The sequence below is a fragment of the Micrasema longulum genome, unplaced genomic scaffold, assembly GCF_059751315.1.
Source record: "Micrasema longulum isolate JH-2025_06_02 unplaced genomic scaffold, ASM5975131v1 h1tg003036l, whole genome shotgun sequence".
NCBI classification, from domain to species: Eukaryota; Metazoa; Arthropoda; class Insecta; order Trichoptera; family Brachycentridae; genus Micrasema; species Micrasema longulum.
This window is the reverse complement of record NW_028280143.1, coordinates 1-21774: the sequence shown is the minus strand read 5'-3', so window position 1 is coordinate 21774 and position 21774 is coordinate 1. Positions and strand designations below refer to the sequence as shown.

Sequence of the window (21774 nt, the reverse complement as noted above, 5' to 3'; positions counted from 1 at the left end):
CGCGTAATATGCATCTAATTCCTCCCGTTATTATTTGCATTATTTAAGGTGAAATGACAACTAATGTGTTTAAATTTGTTTTTAAAAATGTTATTTTTTATTTAATAAAATGGATTTCAGAAACTGGAATTTATTTCCCATACTGATAAAAAAAACACCCTTGAAACTCGATGTATGTTCAAACTAGAATTTTCAATTCATTCTCTTATATCAAATATGTTTTTCGACGGCTAGATTTAATTCAGGTGAAATCAGTTCTAAAACCATGTAGGTAAGACAAGTTTTATGTAAAACGATTATATTATTGTTGTCAAAACATTTTTGACTTTGTGGTATGACATTTTACACTTATATGTTTATAAATTTGTATGAACCACTTTAATTTTGAGTTACACTTCGACCGGTTTCGAGGTTAAACTCTAATTAAACTTTAATCAAGTAAAATTATTATGGCTACGAATAATAAATAAGGAAAACAGATTTTAATTTAATGACAATTTATCATGAGAAGTCTAATTTTATGAACATCGTACAAGAGGGTTTTTGACGTAAACAACATTCTGAAATAAGTAGTATACGTGGGTATACTGGCAAAAAACGTGAACTCGAAAATATGCGTTTTTGACTTAATGATGCAGTTTTGTAAATTTTTTAACGCTCTACAAACTGGCAAAATACACTAAGTCATATTCAATTTCATATATCTGTAGTTTTCAAAATAAATTTAAGGTTAAGTCGCGTATACTGGGTATTTTATTCGGGCTAAAAGCTTTAAGTAGCTTAATATAAAATTGAGAAACGGAAAAATTAGAAACATGTTTTTAAATGAGCACTTAGCATCTTACTTTATTTAAATAAGATATAAAAGAGTAAAATTGGAACAAAACTTAAATGCTTGATTTCTCAAAACAGGGGTTTGAGAGTTAAAGCTTTTTTACAGTATACCCACGATATATTATATAACTTAATTCAACTCAAGCAAACGATCACTTCTTTTTACCTATTTACCATCGATACATACACGATATTGACAATAGCACCATTTTTACATGTTTTATCATGTTATACATACACATTCGTCGGATTTCTGGCACAAATTGCTAACTACATTTTACTAGTTGTGTGATATTGCACTTTTCAAAATAAAGGTCGTCCCAAATCAACAATTTAAATCAAACCGCAAGTTGAATATGATAAAATATATTTTTGTATTTATAAAATAGATTATTTGATGCCATTTATAAAGACATCTCATTTTTCGAAAATTTGTAGTTACCAACTTGTGCCAAAAACCCGACAATCCACTAGAATCAAATGAGTAAAGTCACATAGAATTAACATTTTCTGAATTAAAATCATCTTTATAAACATAATGGAATCCTTACATCATATAAGTAACCCATAAACAAGTAAATACGCATATAATTGTCTTTTTTTTAACAGTGCATTTTGCATGGCAACTTTTGCAGACTGCCTCGCATTAAAAAAATTAATAAAAAATTATAATCACAAAATTCCACTGGTTAATGCAGCAGGTATATGAATATAAATCAATTAATTAAAAATAATAAAAAATAAAAAATAAAAAAACATTATTTTATAATTGACTATGTAGGAAAATTTCAATTTATTGTAAAATCTAAGATTTAATGGACGGATAATTCTTCTGGTCTTATGTTAATAAAATATATAATAAATACAGTAGTGTACAGTCTGATATTCAATGGAATTCATAATAATTAATGGTGGCCATTAAAAAATTGTTACAAATCTTATTCGTTTGTGAATGAAGGAATGGTTTTCATATCGATTAAGATTTTTAAAATCTACACGTAGATAAATTATTTTCATGCTGATTTTTCAACAATAATTTATGAAAAAAGTAAAATTATCGTCTTATTTTGCCTTTAAAAGAAAAAATTAGAAAAACTATAAATAGTTTTTGATTAATAGATAAAAACTATCCTGAAATAAATTTTCAGTGCATAAATATATAAATACTTTCATCATATTTCCTTAGAGGAACTTTCTAAATAATTAATTTAGTATTCTATGAATACACAAACAAAGTATTGCAATTTTCAAGTGTGTAAAAAGTTTTTTGTCTAGCACCACTGTGATCATTTTTTCTCTACAGTATATCTATATAGCAAATATATTGATTTTTATCGGCTTAAATATTAAGGGACATGGTTTGTATCTTGAAAATGTTTGGCACATGTAAATCGATATTATAAAATAATTAAAACTAATTTTAAAGACGAAAGCTCATAGCCGAGGTTAATATCTTGTTAAAAGCGTTGAAGCGAAAATTACAATTCACTTGTAAAAGGTAATATGAATTGTAAATTAAATTATTCACTTTTCTAAAAGCATAAATAGTATTCGATTTGAATAAATATTTTGTTCTTTTAAACTTAGTAATCAAAGCTGAGATAGCCCCAATAGGCCCAAAGCCCTTCTGTGGGTTGCCCAAATGTGCTTCTCGTAATGAACTTGTTGGTACGCCCAGAAGCAAAAAGCTCCTGGTAAGCACCATGCGAAGAAACTACTCGAGGGATAATCACAAATCTTTGCTTTTGACTTAATGTAACTTGGCCGAAATCAAGTGAGCATTGTCACTAGAGCCTTTAAAGGGAATGCAGATCGAATAAACACCTTGCTAGAATGAACCTTTATGAAACTTCTCTGCGTAGGTTCTGTAGTGCAGATGATATGTGAACGTGATTCTTTATGTCACAAAAGAAGCCATATCCTCGGGGGACCACTGGTTAAACCTGAGGATGTTGGAGCGCTCGCCCTCTGCCTGATAGCCTGATACTTCAGACCTGGACTTGGAGGGGAAGATTTAGCAATATTCCAGCACTTCCCTCCGCTCGGTAGCCAGGCTCTTTAAAGACCTGGGCTTGGAGGGCGAGAACTAATTTACAGGGACCTGCCGCAATAAATGTCTACAGGTCGCAATGACGTCGAAGCTTATATAGCACTGACCCCCATTTTCAGAATAAGGTTATGAATGTGTGAATGAATCAATTCTTCAACTAAAACAAGTGAATTGTATTTTGTTTAAAATATAAAAAACTGTTAGAAATATACAATAGCAAAAAGGAAGAAAAAAACCTCCACAATTGAAAATCATCGTTCGTCCATAAAATGACATCCGTCGACAGTTTTGCGAAACGTCACCCAGCGCCATCTTACAGACGAACAAGTACGCTATTCAGTAGTATTAAATCTATCCCGAAACAAGAGAAAAATGGACATTGGATGTCGCATGGTGTACGGTGAATTTTATATTAATTTTGCTAGTATTTATATTAAGTACACCGCAAGATTAAAGTGAAGAAAGATTAATTTATGTAAGTTAATTTACAATACATAACTACTACAAAACTAATCGCTCAAATTGTGGTTCCGATTCCGTGTTTTACACTATAGTCAACAGTCAATTTAGTAACTTGTTCTGTTTCTTTAGTAGGCACATTATTTGAGATGGCACCCAAGCAGAGCTGGGTCTAACGGGATCCAGCGCCCTGTCACTCGGAAAGGGATGGGAATATACACGTTTGCCAATTGATATGAGCAAAAGTGTCACACCATTTATTCACACTTGAATCCAACCAATTGTAAAAAAGTAAAACACATCTAAGTTGACTGTTGACATGTGCTAACTTGAAATCACCACCTACAAATTCTAAACAAACCTAGTTTAAACTCACCACAGGCGCACCGAGCATAATGCCATTCATAGTCAAAATATACTTGCGATATTTTATTACACAATCGCAGACACATTTATTTTTTGTAAATTTACAGAGAATAGAGTGACAGACAAAATTTCATACACTTTAGGCAGTAAAATAATGCTAATTATTTATTTCATTCATCATTCCCTTTCCGCACCTAATGGTGCATAGGGCACTGCATCGGTACACCAATCGCAGCGTTTCTTGATCATTTTTGTTACATGAAGGTAAGGTGATCAGTCTTACGCTTCAGTTACCAGTCCAGGGACTATGAAATACTCTAGTGCGAAAACACCCTTTTAAAATAAATATTATATATTTATTATTAATATTTCGTATCGACCATGTCCGGAATCGAACCCGAGACCTCTCGCATGGCAGGCTAACGCGCTGACCATTACACCACGAGGCCGACAACATTATTATTTATTTAGCTTGCATTAATTTTTATTCTCAAATAGTAAATAAAGGCTTTTGAATATTCACTTCTCACTTAACTGTTTATATATTTGGGGGTTTAGGATTACAAAAAATACAAAAAAAGTTTTGCATCCCTGTGTCGATAAACCCCGAAATATGATTACGACATTGCTGAAGCTGACTCGACTCACAATACATATTTTTGTAGATACCTCCTGTGATAACTAAACCCCCGTATTGTGGTATGTGCTATAAACATACACTACAATGGCTAATTATTTCCTACTAACTTTATAATAGTCATGATTTATGAATAACTATGATTGAAGTTACAACTATACACATTTATTTATGTAACAATTATAGTCAGCGTTATTTTAAGGCTATTAGACTGATGTGAATCTCGAGAAGAATTTATATTCAACAAATGCATTTTATAATGGTATATAATAATCAGTGACAGCCTGCTATTACATATTTATCTTATTAGAGAAATGTGTCCACAAATGTGTGATATAAAAAGCTATGTCTCGGCATTATGCTTGTTCCCTGCAGCGAATATTATGGCAGTTAGTCGGGTCTCAGGGCCCGGCCCGGAGTGAGAAGCCTAAGGCCGCGGCCAGCCCTTGGTGGCTTGGAAGGTCCTCACTTCGGTGGACGTGAACGTGGAGAGATGTTGGTGATCAGCTGCAACGAAACATTTCGATTAATGTAAGTTAAGAGCGTACAAACAACAAACAGCAGCAAGGAAACAAAGATTTGTAAAGGTAAGTGCTGCAATGGCGAGCCGTGTTTTATTTTATAGGTAATCTACAAAAAATGATCATTAATTTATATCTACATATAAGTGATGAATATAAAAAAAATTTAAAATAATGTATTTTTATAGAATGAAAAAACCTATCTCCTTTGATAACAAAATAGACGATATTAATTTCGATGTAGTCAAGTCTATTAAGGACCTCGGAGTTATCATGGACTGTAAACATACCTTTAATGAACATATTGATACTATGATTAACAAGTCACTAAAACTCTTGGGTTTTGTTAGCGGGACATCTAGTGACTTTGCAAATATGTTCATGGTTAAAACACTATATTGCTCACTTGTTCGTCCTCTTTTAGAATATGCATCCGTGGTCTGGTCTCCCTTCTATGTAGGCCGGATAAATCATATGGAATCGGTGCAACATCGTTTGCTAAGAAAATTAGCATGGATGATTGGCCTCGAGAGGGGAGACTACACTTACGGAGAAAGGAGTCAATGTTAAAAATCTCAAGTCTACAAAAACGTAGAAATAACATTGACTCCATATTTATGTTTAATTTACTGAATGGCTTAATTGATGTACCATCGTTACTGGAGCAAGTGGCATTCAATGTTCTGATCCGCCAGTTGCGAAACAATAATGTGCTGTTCCTCGATCAACACAGCACAAACTATGGCTTGCATGCACCAATGTCCAGATTGTGTCGTATTATAAACTCGAGACAAGATCTGGACTTTTTTGATGCAAGTCTTAATAGATTTTAAAAATCACTAAGATAGACCGGATCCTGTCTTGAGGTAGTAATTTTATTTTTTTTTGTCCTAGCTTTAATTTTATTTTATTAGTGCCTATATTTATTATGGACTGCATAAGTCTGTCAAATAAATAAATATAATAATAAATGACTATTTTTTTGTGGTTCTGTGAAAATCCACTCAACCAAAAATTATTATTAACCATGCAATAAACGTAGCTTAATTCTACTTTGTTTTAATACAATACTTGTACAAAAGTTTATCAACAAATGCCAGAATAACATTCAGCAGTAACTCTGTCAACACTGAGCACTGGTCGATTCCTTTTAAAATGAATAATGCCAAAAACGGCCACAGCGAACTCCACATGTCCTATGTGATACATAATATGTCAACGGTATCCTGTCAAACAAAAATAGTCCTTCGGAAATAATGTTCGAAATACTAGTTTCCAAATAGAGAATCTTCAAATAATATTTGTAACCTGCAAGCTTGTTTTAGTATTAAAAAAGCTGACTTGTTTAAAAAAAGATGTAAAATATAGTGAACAAGCTGAAAATACTCAGCTGTGTATTATATGTACCTTGCTGCTGGCCTTGCCTCCGAATCGGTCTCGGAGTTTGCTCATCCTCGTCGTCTGTATTCTCACCATCATCCATCTCGTGGGTTGCCCACCGTTCCGTGAACTCGCTGGCAGAGCGAACCAGCGATGGCTGGCTCAAGGAGCGCTGCAAGGAGCGTTGACTCAGTGTCCTGCAATAAGTGGCATTGTTGGTCAAAGTTTTATAAATACCCCTATTCAAACCTTGTCAAGTTTTTTTCTTCAATAGAGTGATTCTGGGAATAGAGTGAGTTTAAGAACTATGATTTTCTTTTCGGCTTGATAGGTTTGAATTTTTTTGTATAGATGTCTGTATCAGGATGTTCTTAAAACATGCATAATACCGTGCAAAGAATGGCCGGTGGGCGGGTGGTAATGGCTCTGGTTTTCTCGATTAAACTTGTTTCTCCTGGTTTTATGCTAGTATTACTTTATATTTTGTAAAAAAGAAGTTCAAGTTTGTACCTGGGCATCCTGAAGTCGTGTTCGGCATCGCTGTCAGTATCGTAGAACCTCGCAGAGAGGGCCATCCCCATGGAGGCTTCGGACTGGCTGTCTGCATTGTCCATCCGAGCGTAGTCCACCATCATCTCCGACATGGATCTGAATACAAAACCAGCTGTCAACAACGAGAAAGGGCAAGAGCCTTTTGCAATTTAAACTCTAAATATTTTTAAATGTGGTGTTTGTGGCGAATGCTGCGGATTCCGTGAACAGCCAGACGTACGAATATATCTATACTCCAGGAACTAGGCATAAGAAAAAGACTTACATCCATATGTGAGACAAGAATCCTGCAGTATTTTTTCCAGTAGAAACTTCGATAGTTAGGAGAAAACTATCCTCCTGGGACATGTCAAAGGACATCAAGGTCGCTTGGACGTCAACTGACAAAATGGAGCGGCTTTACTAGTCACAAAATTATCACTGACAAATGCCTGCAGAAGAACACAAGACCGTTCCAGATGGAGGGGGACTGTCCCAAACCCTAGATAAAGCTATTCAATTATAGAAATTGAAAGAATACATTTTAAATTGATTCTTTTTGACATTCCACCTTTTTCTTATTCTCAGAGGTGGGGGTCAGTACAATGCAAGCTCCTGACATCACTGCGAGCTGTGAAGATCTATTGTGACGAGTTCCGTGAATGGTTCTCGCCACTCCAAGCCCATGAAGTCTATGAAGATCCTGGCTACTGTGTGAAAGGCGAGAGTTCTCATTTTGCTAAATCTCCCTCCATGCCCAGATCCATTAAGTATCGGGCTATTAGGTAGGGGCGAGCTCTTAAACATCCTCAGGTTTAACCAGAGGTCCTCCGAGGATGAGGCTCCTTTTATGATGTAAAGCATCACATTCACACATAATGTGTATAGGTATATATCTCATCTCACAGCAGAACCTACATCTAGAAGTTTCAGAAAGGTTCATTCTAGCGAGGTGTTTATTCAATCTGCAGTGCTCTGTGTAGGCTCTAATGATATCCCTCACTTGGTTTCAGCTTCATTAAGTTTCATTATGTCGAAAGCAAACTTTTGCGAGAACCCTTTTATTAGTTATTTTTTATTACACGTGAGTCCCGGTGTATTGTGAAATTAGCGAAAGAAACAACTTTACTAATTATGATAAAATTATAAATAAATTTATCAATGACACTTCTTGGTTTAGTTTGACTTTTTTATTATTCTGACCAACGAGCGCTTTCGCCTAAGTAGGCATCTTCAAGACTGGTGAATTGTTTACAACGTTTACAGATGTTATACTATTCTTAACATATTTTGGAGACAAGAAGATCAAATAAGTATTTTAACAGGGGACAGAAAACATAAATATTTACAACTTTAGTCCCTAAAATATAGCTTGACTAGAATGAATGACAGCTGTCAAACTAATTTCATTAGTGATGGGAAATTACTGATCACTGATCAAATCGATTTTATCAGTTATTTCATGCAATCATGAAACTCTGTTTCCGAAAATTAATATAAAAACGCAAAAACAAGCCTATTATAGTGTGTTTAACACAATTGTTCACCAAAAAATGAGACATTTATACTTTTTTCATGAACAACATCAAATGAACTATTTTTTTATTCGATCAATTTACATTGATCAATTTGTCCCATCTCTAACGTTTTTGCAAAATGATGTAACCTTGCAAAAACGTCGTTAATAATTAGGTTTATTTTAGTTTTCTTATAGTTTTAAAGCTGATTTTATAAATTAATGTTTATTTATGTTTCGAGAATTGTATTAAAAAAATAAATTAACACGCCAGATACAAATGATTTTTCGTGTGTCAATATAAATAACTCCTTTGAAGTTACTACAAAGTTATGTCGTCACTTTTTCTGACAACTGTCATTCTAATCATGTTACATTTTAAGGACTATATTTTGCTAAACAGTTCATTTTTGGACCGAAATTGGGATTAAGCATTTATTATTTAAAAGGTGGGAAAAGAACACAAAACAGAACGCAAAATACAACAGAGTAAACGTTGTAAACAATTCACCAGTCTTGAAGATGCCTACTTAGGCGAAAGCGCTCTTTAGTCAAAATAATTAAAAAGTAAAACTAAACCAAGAAGTTTCATTGATAACTTTATTTATAATGTTATCATAATCCATTAACTATGGAGTTTTAACAAGAAATATCAACGAAAAACATCAATATTACAACATAACTGTCGCTGTACTCGCACAGGGTCGGGAGAGAGCTGTGGCTGACTAGTTAGGATAACAGTTCGGGGTGCGTACCTCATGTCCTGGTGGTCGCTGGATCGCGATGGGCGAGAGAATCCGGTGCGCCCGCTGGCCGGGGGAGCCACAGAGGAAGCGGCGTCACTGTCGCTGTACTCGTACAGGGTCGGGAGGGAGCTGCGGCGGGAGCGAGTGTCCCAATCTGACTTCTTGCGATAACGACCGCCCTAGGAGGTAAAAACATATTTATTAATACATACTAAGTTATATTTACATTCTTCAATAGCATATTGAGGATTGATTGATACGCTTAATCTCTGACCTATTTTGAAGAGGGGGAGAAAAAGATTTTAAAAATTTTCTCTGAATAGTCCCCATAGACTTGTTTGCAATTTTGAGCAATGCTCCAACACTTTTATAACTTCCTGGTAGAATATCAATATCACACTCAAAAATGTTGACCGCTACATGAAAAAAAAATGTTCCCAAACTGTTCGTACCATTACGATGGCTGTCTGTTCTGCCCAATCAACGCTCTCTAGGAAACCTGCGCTGTCTAATAATAATAATAATATTTGTCTGATTTATATAGCGCCATTTTTGTAAAAAATCACCCCAAGGGCGCTTTACAATTGTATACCTAAACTTACATTCTAACTTAACTAAAGTGATATATTATATTTCCAGATTTAAAATTGAGGGTATGATAGTCTAAAGAAGTGGGATTTTAGTTGGGATCTGAACTGACCGGGACTGTCGATGATTCATAAGTTTGAAGGCAATTGGTTCCAGGCAGAGGGGCCGGCAGCGGCAAAAACACGATCTTCAAATCTAGTGTCCTCTTCCTGAATCAAATGCTGACCTAAGAATAGATTTTCTTTGACATGTATTTTCCCTAATACAAAGGTCCGATAGGTATTTTGGAGCAATTTCATGAAGGGATTTGAATACTGTCCAGCAAAGCTTGTATTTTATTCTCTCTGGGCTTTTTAACCAGTGCAAATCTCGAAGATGTTGTGAGATGAGAGAATATTTTTGTACTCCCGTAATAAGCTTTGCTGCTGCATTGAAAACAGATTGAAGTTTGTTAGTTTGATATTTTGGGAGATTTGCGTATATTCCATTACAGTAATCTAGACGCGAAACGACATAAGCATTTACAAAAGCTTTAGTTGCATCTATAGGAATATTTATCCGCACGGATTTGATCTGTCGGAGGACGGAGATGGAAGAAACCAGCACTATTGACCTGAGAATGAAGAGAAAGATCTGAATCTAAATGAACACCCAGTAGTTTAACATTTATACTAGGGGTAAGATCACAACCTGTGATTGAAATTGGAGATCGGTCTAAAAGGTGTTGTCGCTTTTTTGTCGCTGTCAATAGAAGCTCAGTTTTAGATGGATTGAGTTTGAGTCTGTTTGATGACATCCAGTTGTTGACGGTTTGGATGCATTGAGACACACGATTTTTTAAATTGTTTATATCTTGAGGAGAGCAGTAAAAATAGATTTGTTGGTCATCCGCATAACTAGTTTGTAGACAACGTTTTATATATTTATTAATGGACTTGGTCTTTTAAAAAAAATGGCAAACACAAATCTATATAAATACATCAGACACAATTGAAATAAAATTCAAATTAAGAAAATTAAAGCTAGGAAAAATTTATTTTAACAATAATTACTACCTCAAGACAAATCTGGTCTATCTTAGTGATTGTTTAAATCTAGAAAGACTTGCATCAAAAAAGTCCAGATCTTGTCTCGATCGGGACATTGGTGCATGGTTAATATCAATTAAAGGCGTCACCCGGCCACCAGGAGATAACAGACAGATCTCTCATAATATGGACTCCAGAAATCAATTCAGAACACATAGTATTGGAGTTTTACCTACCATTAAAACTCTTATTATGTTTCTATTAATTTCTGGAGTCCAGGTAACACCTACCTGGTGCATTATGAGCTTTATGAAAAAACAAAATCCACGGATGACCGGGATACCAAATTGGCGGAAACGGACAGAGCGACCATAGATTAAGACATTGACCCAGGAATAGACGATACGAAACCACAGACAACGGGAAAGAAAATGAACGCTTCTCTAAAAAAACTATGGTTTGTGCTGTGTTGATCAAGGAACAGCACATTATTATTTCACAACTGTTTTAATCAAGTCATCGCCCAATATATAACAGGGGTCAGACGATGACACCGCTCTCTTAGGAAACCATAGCTTGAGCGGTGTTTTTTCATTTGAATACTTATTTTCAAAAAATACAATAAAACAAATAATGCCAAGTGTTAGTTTACCTTGGGTTTGTCGTTGGGAGGCGCGAGGATTCGCAGTATGACCTCCCACTTGTGCTGGGGGAAGAGCCCGCTGTAGCGCCGGTCCTCACTGAGCCTCTGGAAGTCCTCACGCTGTGAGCACTGGGACAACTCGGTCCGCAGCTCTGAGCTGGTGGTGATGATCTGTCTCCAGCGCTTTTGCTCCTCAATAGTCAGGATCTCATGCTCCGAGTACTCGGTGCTCATCTGCTGAGGATGGGAAAGATTGAAAAAAGATATTTTATGGCATATCCAGACATTGTAAATAGAGATTTGATGGCGTATCCAGACATTGTAGATAGGGATTTGATGACATATCCAGACATAGTCTATAGAGATTTGATGGTGTATCCAGACAGTGTAAATAGAGATTCGTTGGCATATCCAGACATTGTAAGTAGAGATTTGATGGCGTATCCAGAAATTGTAAATAGAGATTTGATGACATATACAGACGTAGTAAAAAGAGATTTATGGTGTATCCAGACAATGAAAATAGAGATTTGATTATATATAGAGTCATTGAAAATACAGATTTAATGGCACATCTAAACATTGCAAAAAAGAGTCTCATATCTGGTTACCTCTTCGGGCCTCAGGACGCGAATGAGGACATCCCAGTTGGGCGGCACCTCGGCGGACATTGTGGAACGCCTGAGCTCCTGGTCCTCGGAGTACAGGTGGCTGGACTCTTCCTTGTACAGGGGATTGCTGGCGGGCGGCAGTTCTGGCAGTTGCGGCAGGACATTGCCAACAAGATTAGGAGAGTACAGCTGTGGACCCGTGGACCCTAGAAAAAAAAGAGAACATTCAGAGTTTTTATTTTCAACCAGCTAACTTGTTGAACGTTGAGCTATCTTAATTCATTCAACAAAAGGCCTAGCCATGCAGTTGAATGGCGGAATTTAATAACAAGCCTAGTTGCTCAATTGAGTGTCTCATTTAGCTATTTGGCGGCGACATCTATAAAGCATAATGTCATTTGATACTTTATTTTTATTGTTTATTAGATAGGCACCAACATATTAACTTACTATGCCATAAAACTCTTTTATTTTAATTTTATTCCTGTCGTTTAAAAGCCCACTGGAATAGATGATAAATTAATATCTTTAATCTTTGCAAATTTGACCACATAACTGAAGACCGCACACAACTACACTGGCTCAGCATCAGGCATAGAAGAAACATTCAAATTCTATCACCATTTCACAATATGTTATATTTATTTATACTTTTACAATGTTTGTTTTTTTTTATACACCAAACACCCCCTCACTGGGGTGTCCCGTGCGGGGGAAACATTTTACAACAAGTGAAACATGCTTTAAATTAGTTATTTGACATAATAAGAAAATAAAAACGTAATTAATCTAATTAAACTAATTATCATTAACATAAAAAGCAATTTAAACTAAAATAATCATAAAAAACACAACCAATTCATATAGACCTGTAGACCAAATTTCATAAACAGTACACAAATTTGACCTATTTGGCTTGATCCACTCATCGATCCGTGCGCAACCCACCTCCACTATCCATTTCTTAATAGCAATTTTATATTGTGAGTACTTACTAATTTTCCTTATGGACAATGGAAGTAGATTGTACACTTTAAGCGAGTAGTAGGCCAATCCTCTTTGACCGAAGGTTGTATTAATTTTTAATTGTTTTTGCAGCATCAGTGTGGAGTATCTAGCAGTGGCGAATGGTGATTTTATTTACAGGTAAGCCATAAAAAAATATCATATATTTATAATATAAGTAAATTATACTATAAATTGATATTTTTCTGTGGTTCTGTGTGATACAACAACTCTCATCCATGAAATCAACTCAAACTATGTAACTTCGTGATATATTATATTATATAGAAATATTATCCATCACTTTCATATATAATTCATCAAAAAATAAATCAAAAATACCACTATGAATCCAGTCGATATTACGTATTCAATTTAAATATCAACTGGGCGCATTGTTCTAGTAATTAATAGTGCTAAAAATGGCCGCGTGGAGCGCTTTATATCCTGCAATATGACGCATAAAAGTAATTATCGTCATATGTCAAAAGTACCATCTCAAAGAAAAATAGTCCTTAAGAAACAATGTTTGAAATACTGTTTTCCAAATCAAGAATCTTCAAAAAATTTGTGTAATCTGCAAGTTTAATCTAGGAGAAAAAACCTGCACTGGGGTTAATACATTCAAAATATAGTATACTTATTTGTATAAAAAAATAAGCTGGAATAATCGGCTAGTTTCTTAGCTCACCGCAGGCGCTGGGCGCACTTCATTAAAACTTATATTTATATTAGGATAAAAATACAAATGGTGGAAATGATTTAAAATAAATGTTAATTATTTGTTTGTTTTTCTGTAAATAAAGTTGCAATAAAACAATATTATGATTAGTCAAATAAAGTGGTAAGCTGCGCATAATCGCTTCTATACACGGTTCGCCCCTGGTATCTAGTAACTATTGTATTTGTGTAATGAGTTATGGAAGGTAGATAATAATGTCTGTGTGCGTACAGTAACAGAGCTTTTACATAAAGTTGTTTTACAGATGTTACATTAAGATTTACGAATATACCGAGGGAGCTAGTTCTGTCTGATTGCTCTTTATCTGATAGAGCTCTTCTAACCTCTATCACAACATGAGCTATCTCTTAATACAAGTAACGAGAGAATACCCATTCATCGCTCTAATTTTTTTGCCTCCTTATTCACAGTAGTAGCTGCTTAATTGTGGAATTATCTACCCACTAATGTCACAGACACCTTCTTTATTCAAATTTAAATCACAATTGAAATGTCACTTCCTGAATACTTAAGTTATTCTTTTCTCTTTCCTCCCTCTTTTCTCCCTCTTTACACCCCCTCTCTTCACAGTGTGGTGTAGATATTTAGTCGATTCCCATTTCTAAAAAATATATGCACAGGCACTGACCGATATAGTTGAGCGGCGGCAGCGGCGCGTCGGATCGCGAGGCCACGGTCATGGCCGAGGCGCTGGACACGTCGGAGAAGTCCTCCCAGCGCGGGTCCTCCTGCGGGAAGTGGCGGATGGTGACGTCCCAGTTGGCGGGCGGCGGCGCGGGCGCGCTGCGGTACTCCGTCACCAGGCGGCGGTGGCGCTCCACGTCCGCCACGGTGCGCCGCTCGGTGATGGTGCGCAGGAACACGTCGTCCACCATGTGGGCGGTGATCTCCGGCTTCCTGGATCGAGGAATCGACACTTTAGGAATTCCATAAATGACAACAGAGTAAGATGAACATGTCAAGAGTGGGAATAATCGGCGTGCGGGCATGAGAAGATGTATGAATGTAGAGGAAGCAAGGTATGTATGCAAAGGCAGAGTGATATGGCGTTCTATCCTCTCTGCCTACGCCTACGGAAAACGGCGTGATGGTTTGTTGTTGTTGACAACAGAAGGTGCTGTCAAAAAAGAGATCGTTCTCTTTTCCACGCCGACAGCCTCCAGAGTACCATGTGATGTTTAAAGCCTATGACACAAGCTAACAGGGCACTGACACTAGGTATTTTATGTACTTATACAGTCCAACACCTTCGCCTTATATTTTTCAAAAATTTTACAATGCAAACATACGTGCATCCAGCTTAAAGTATTTCTCCAAACTAACAAATAAATCATCATTCCCTTTTCGCATCTAATGGTGCATAGGGCTATGCGTTGGTACATCAATCGCAGCATATATTGATCATTTTTGTTGCATGAAGGTAAGGTGATCAGTCTTACGCTTCAGGTACCAACCAGGGACTATGAAATATTCTAGTGTAAAAACACCCTTTATAAATATTTCATATCAACCATGTCGGGAATCGAACCCGAGACCTCTTGCATGATAGGCAAATGTGCTGACCATTACACCATGAGGCCGACCAAAGACCACAGTTCTGTAAATTTACTTTTTTTGCATCTGTTTCCATTTCTGCTCCATTATGACAGTTTCGTTGCACCCCTTACTATCCAATCATCAGTAATATTTCATCTGTTGGAATGAAGCGAAGAACGTTTCTAATGTCGGACTCTCAAGTTAAAAATTAATTAAAGAAAGGTTACCTGGCCGGAAGGATAGGTGTTTCGGGCATGGCTTCCAGACTTTCCAGCTGGAGTTCTTCTTCCCGGATCTGCGCTGGAGGCAATGGGGCTGGACGCTACAATTTTTTTAATTTAAATTAGATTATTCAGCGTCGTAGCTAGGGGCTGCCAGGCGGGCGGCTGCCAGGGGCGCGACCCTCATAATGTAATGCTGATCTTTGGCTCTTTTGACTAATGAGTTTGCCGACCACTGCCCTAGGGGTTTAAATCGAGTCCTGCCTACAAAAATTAGGACTGACTCAAAATATTGTTGATCAAACAAACTGGTCAGAGAAGTCTTTTTTTTAATGCTTTCAGGCGTTGCCTAGTATGTAGGTGAAATAATTCAGTCAAATGAATCTCACCCGCATAAATAAAGGTTTCAGCCCTATATCTTACCAAAAATCAATAAATGGAAGAGTTGAAGAAGTATGCATGTTTAAATATAAGAAATGAATAAATAAATAACTCACCAATGTTTTGAGTATGTCCAAATGTTTGCAGACTGGCCGAATTTTCTCCCTAGGGAGTTATTTAGATCTAAATTTGTTGCAACAGAGAGCGAAAATATTTTTGATAAGGGAATATGGAAGTTTTTTCAGGCATTGGTGAATTGGTTCAGCCGGATGAATCTCACCCTCACGATAAAGGTTTCTGCTCTTTTTGTCAAGTCAATAGATATAAGAGTTGTGGATGTTTAAACATGGGCAGAGTGGTGCATGTTCTGTTTTTGTGCTGCAGAAGAGAGCTGTTCGAGCAATTTACAATATGAGTCCCCGAGAATCACTCAGAGATATGTTTTAAAAAAATCAATATATTGACAGTCACATGTCAATATATCTATAAAAACTTAATGTATGTGCATAAAAATATTGTTGATTTTAAAAGAAACAGAGATTTCCATAGCTTCAACACTAGAAATAAAGATAATTTATTAAACTAAGATTGGTGATTATTGCTTTTAATTTATTGATTTCAATTCGTTTGATATGTTTAATTTACTGATTATTGATTTATATTTTAGTGATTTATATTTTTTAGTTATAATTTATTTATTGACGATTATAAGAGATTCAATGAATCCTACATATAAAGAATAATAATAATAATAATGCAGTGTGTAAAGTGGCCATTTAAACCAGCCAATGACAGGTCATAAGCCCTGTAAATGCATAGACTCCCATATTCCCTTCTCAAAAATGTTTTCCTTCTCTGTTGCAACAAATTAAGATCTAAATAAATAACTTCTTCGTCTATAAACATTTGAACATACTGTAAATATTTCATATTGACGCGTTAGTAATAACTACATAGCTTTACCTTGACAGAGAATAATTTGCTGTGAGAGTCGTCAACCAGCTCAGTGATGGAGTGAGTATCGGTCATCTCTGTGTTGAGAGATGCTAAAGATCTTGGCCTCCTCACTGGTTCCATCTCCTCTGCGGCTTCCCATTCCTAAAATAAGTCATTTTATAACAATTGTTTCACAGAAATAAAATATTTATTTTAACCAAATACTTTATAGTCCTAACGCTCCTTTATACCTCTGTGAAAAATTAAAATACTAATCAGTTTACGGTTTACCTCTTTGATCTTATTCTCAAACCACCCTCCCAACTCACATCCACAATTCCTCAAATCTCTTTAACTCGTACATAAATATAATTTAAATATTTGCATAAATCAAAAACGCAAACCCTTCGTCTATACGTCCAGAGCAATAGGGTCGTCGATGGTTGGAATAAGCTCCCACAAGAGTTGATCTCAATGTGTAGTCTTGATGAGTTCAAAAATGGACTAGATTTGTTAGGGAAAAGTTCAAGTGGGCCAGCAACTAACTTTCATTAAAATAGGTGAAATCAGCTTTAAGCTGCGCGCTTAAAATTAATAATATCATAATACCTGAGCATTCTTTCTAACGATGCGAGAATATATAGGAGGTTGCTGGGCCACTCTCTTAATGGGGCCCATTGGCGGTGCGGGGGGTGGTGGGGGTGGCTCCTCTCTCTGTTCCTCAATTGTGGACAAATTCCTGTCAGACCTGAAACACAAAATCACTCCATATTAATGATACGATGGGCCACCATTAAATGCAATGTGTCCACTAGCGGATTCGGCACTTCGAATCCCGCAGTCTCTGGTGATGTGAGGATTGCTGCTTAAGTTTTGAGATAGACAAGTAAAAACGAATATTTATAAACGAAAATGGCTTTTTATTTTTCAAAATATTCTCCTTGAAGATCAATACACTTTTGCATGCGTTTGAACCAATTTCCGAAGCACTTTTTCCAGTCCGATTGAGGTACCTCCAAAACATGTGATTTGAACGTATCAACCGCTTCTTCAGGCGTCGAAAAACGTTGACATCGCAATTTATTTTTGATATGCTGGAATAAGAATGACCCATCAATTTTATGTTTTGAATGCTCAAAAATTCACTTGTTTGAGTTGATGTGTGACAGCTTGCATTGTCGTGGTGGAGAATGATTTGTCTTCTGCAATTGGCTTCCGTTATTTTTCCAAACATTTCTGGCAAACAAATGGTGGTGTACCATTCAAAATTGACCGTTATATTAATAATCATTTTTTTACCATGTCAGGAATCGAACCCGAGACCTCTTGCATGGTTGATAGGCAAACACGCTGACCATTACAACACGAAGCCGACCAATATATACACAAAATATATACAAATACGGTTACTTCTATTTTTGAATATCTTTAGATTTTTTATTTTCTATTGAATATTTTTGGTTGGTTAGAAAAAAATGCCATTTGGCAATGTACAATTTGCATTATGTATAAAAAATTTAAATAAATTAACGATATAACATCAAGTATATATTATATAAATATAACATAACAGGGTATGTCATCTCCAAGCACAAGAACTTACCTCTTTTTTTACAGAAGAAAATTTACTTTATTTCATATATAATATTATATTTTCTGAAGAACTCGAAGGGATCTAGAAGGAATAAAAAATTAACTCGAATTAAGTACGGAAATTGGGTCTGACCTAACACTCGTAGAATCGCTCATCCTGTCTGGCGGAGGAGGCGGTGCCTTGCGCACTCGCACCTGGACGTCGAAGGCGGGAGGTGGCGGCTGGCGCATCGGCATCACCATGGCATTGGACATGTGTACCTCGTGAGAATCTCCGTACCCTAAAGAAAAACATTCAACATTAATGTCTATTCCACAAGTAGTAATGAGGAAGTTCAGGGGTTTTTATCATTTGTTAATAGACTATCAGACTAAGCCAAAATCAAAAAAATAATGATTTTGGTATAGTATTGTAAGGTTCAAAGTTCATTGATTGATGACACACACACACATGCTAAATAAATTCATCTGTAGCTCCACAAATAACTACCGACGTGCTTTAAAACATGCTAAGCATTTGAGCGATCACAATGAACAATAATGAACATGTTTAAGTTATCACAGTCATAAGTCAACGCTCGTGTCGGTTTGTTTTTTGTTTTCCTCATAAATAAATACAGTTCACTGGCGAAAAATCGCCATTTACTGTAAAAAATAATACAATATATTGCATTTGCAAAATAGTAAGGAGTATCTAATACAAAAAAGTGAAAATTAAATTACAATTACTATGGCGACTGCTATTCTTCCATTTGGCTTGCCAACCGCTGGCTAAATGCGATGAATAGCATGATAAATAATAAATAAAAATAGCAGTTTTGGAATATTTTCCATATTTACACTGGTGAAATTCAAATATGTGATTGCGCAGCAGGATTATTTGCGAAATGTAAATGTTTTGACATTTAATATTCGGTGTTCACGGATGTTCCATTGTGATCGCGAATACAATAAACAACCATGGAGAGAAATTGTTATCACATCGATAGTTGTTTGTGATTGAGCTACTGAAATTACAGTGCAACGACCGATGAAGTGAACCACTCTCTACCCCCCAGAGAAGATTCAAAATAGCACCCAAGTGTAGTTACTGGGAACATAATAAACTTATTCCTTTTTTAGTATATTTGGATTCATTAACTTATTTCCTTATAAAAATGTTCAATATGACGAAATGTGATGAACGAAACATGGCAATAAGATTCGACAATTTTACATCTACCCGGCCGGGAATCATGGTAGGCGAACGTGCCAACCGCTGCACTACAACGCGGACTGATTTCCGCTCGAATCAAAAATACTCGCCGCGGATTCCGATTCAATATCACAAACAGAACTGTATTTTTCATCCGCCCAGACATGGACAAACATACACAAATCAACAGCCACCTAAAGGAGATAGTTACTAAACTGACCATATGCACAGACAAATATGTCTATTATGTGCTTAAGCCGTATTTATGTTATGTTACCTTCGCTGTGAGCACTATCGCTGACTTCCCTCATAGCCGACGGGAGTGACCTGGTGTCCACATCGATCTCCACCTCCGAATGTGACTCGCTGGGGTAGTCTGAGGGGATGGTGTCCGAGCTCGGTGGAGGACCTTCAGATCCTGAGGAGCTGGCATGCTGCAAGGGAGCATGAGCGCGGGGGATCTTTACTCCTTCGAACACAGACAGGTTTCCTGGAAATAAAATGCGTGGTATTATTTATATTGAGAGTGTTGACCTAGTGAAATTTGTGACCAAATGAGTTCCTGGGCCTCGATTGCAACGGGAAGTTAAGGACGTCATACCTTCACCAAGACGGTATCGTTAGAGACGAATTCTATTGAGCGATTACAAAGATACACTACCGACAGCCCACCTTGAAGTTTTGAGTCGGTATATCGATATGTACCAAGGGAACGTGTAAGCCACAGTACACATATTTACCCAATAAATTGACATACCTTCATTATGACCTCATAGTTGAAGATAAATTTTCCCGAGCGATTATAAAGATACATTACCGATCTCCCCACCATCAAATTGTGAAAAAAAAGGTATATTATAAATTTTTAATCTAGAAAAAAATTACATAAAATAGATGCTTACATAAACGAAGAATGACTAATTGAAATTGAACATGTTAAGTATTTAGGACTAACAATAGACAGACAATTGACATGGACAACTCACATCAATAATGTAATTAGCGAAATAGCAACATTATCAAGCCTTTTTTCAAAAATCAAAAACTTTGTTCCGAAAATGGAAAAATTCTTATGCATGAAGCCATTCTCAAATCTAAAATATGTATATGCAACAACTATGGGGAACAGGAAACCAAAATGACATAAATAGACTACAATGACAGCGAAATAAATTGTAACTCTTTAAAAAAACTAGACAATTCAATGTTAATGAACTTTTGTAACTAGAATCTTTAAAATTTATTCATAAGTTAGCAACGGATATTATTATTGAAAAAGAACTAAAACTTGAAAAAAATTGTAATAAACATGGACATAATACAAGAATATCAGAACAATTTCACATACAACATTCCACAACAAGACAAGGACAATCGAAACTAAAAAACCAGGGACTGAAATTATACAATAAACTACCAGACAAAACTAAACAAAAGACTCGGACAAACTTTTCAAAAGGCGTAAAATATGTAATTATTAACAACAGAGTCTAAATAGAAAATGACATAATTATTTTGTAAAATGAATGTAATAATCCGTTAGGGTAAATAAATAAATTTCAAATAAAATAAAAAAAAGTTTTGATGTCAGTCGGTTTGAATCGACGGGTCTAGTATCCCTTGATATGCATAGCTACGCATTAAAAGTGACAAAAAACTTGTTGCACTGACCAATATTTCCTTTAATTACAATTTATTTAAATTTGTAATCATTATGAGGTTGGCACATTTTTCTTAACACATTTTCATAAATGTCCAAAAAATGTTTTTACGTTTTTAGGTTTTTAATTTAATATTAGATCATAAAACAATTATTTGATTTGTTTTGAGGTATTTTTGAGGAGATGAGGGTGTCAGCTACCGGTGGCCGACACGGCCCAACTGGGATTCCTCGGTGTCGGCCAACAGTGGCTCAACGTGTTAAAAGCCTATTTAAAATATGAAAGAAATAATGTAAATAATAAAATAATAATAATAATAATAATAATAATAATAATCAAAATGTGTATCCGAATAAGTGTATATTTTGTTTGTCTGTGCTCTATATTAATTTGCTAAATATTATAATATATAAAAATGTAATTGCCTAGCTTGGAACGGGGTATGTACCCTTGTTAGCTGGGCAAAGTGAATATGGAATTGTATTTTGATAAAGAGTGTGAATAAATAAATAAATAAATAAATAAATAACTAAATTTTGAAGTCGAATTAAATTCTGACATAAATGTAAGTTTTGAATCCAAACTGCTAGAAGA

At 35.7% G+C, this 21774-nt stretch overlaps 1 protein-coding gene across 1 annotated transcript; it reads right to left on the bottom strand.

Moving 5' to 3' along the window:
• Positions 1–3794: 3794 nt before the first annotated feature.
• On the bottom strand, positions 3795–20009 carry pot (zona pellucida domain protein papillote; the record flags this gene model as incomplete). The annotated part of the gene is made up of 12 exons (XM_088241724.1): positions 3795–4853; positions 6275–6444; positions 6758–6895; positions 9050–9219; positions 11309–11536; positions 11911–12116; positions 14286–14554; positions 15421–15515; positions 16759–16893; positions 17341–17479; positions 18458–18605; positions 19797–20009. Coding segments are annotated over 12 exons (1991 nt in total), but the record flags the coding sequence as incomplete, so codon positions are not given.
• Positions 20010–21774: the final 1765 nt, after the last annotated feature.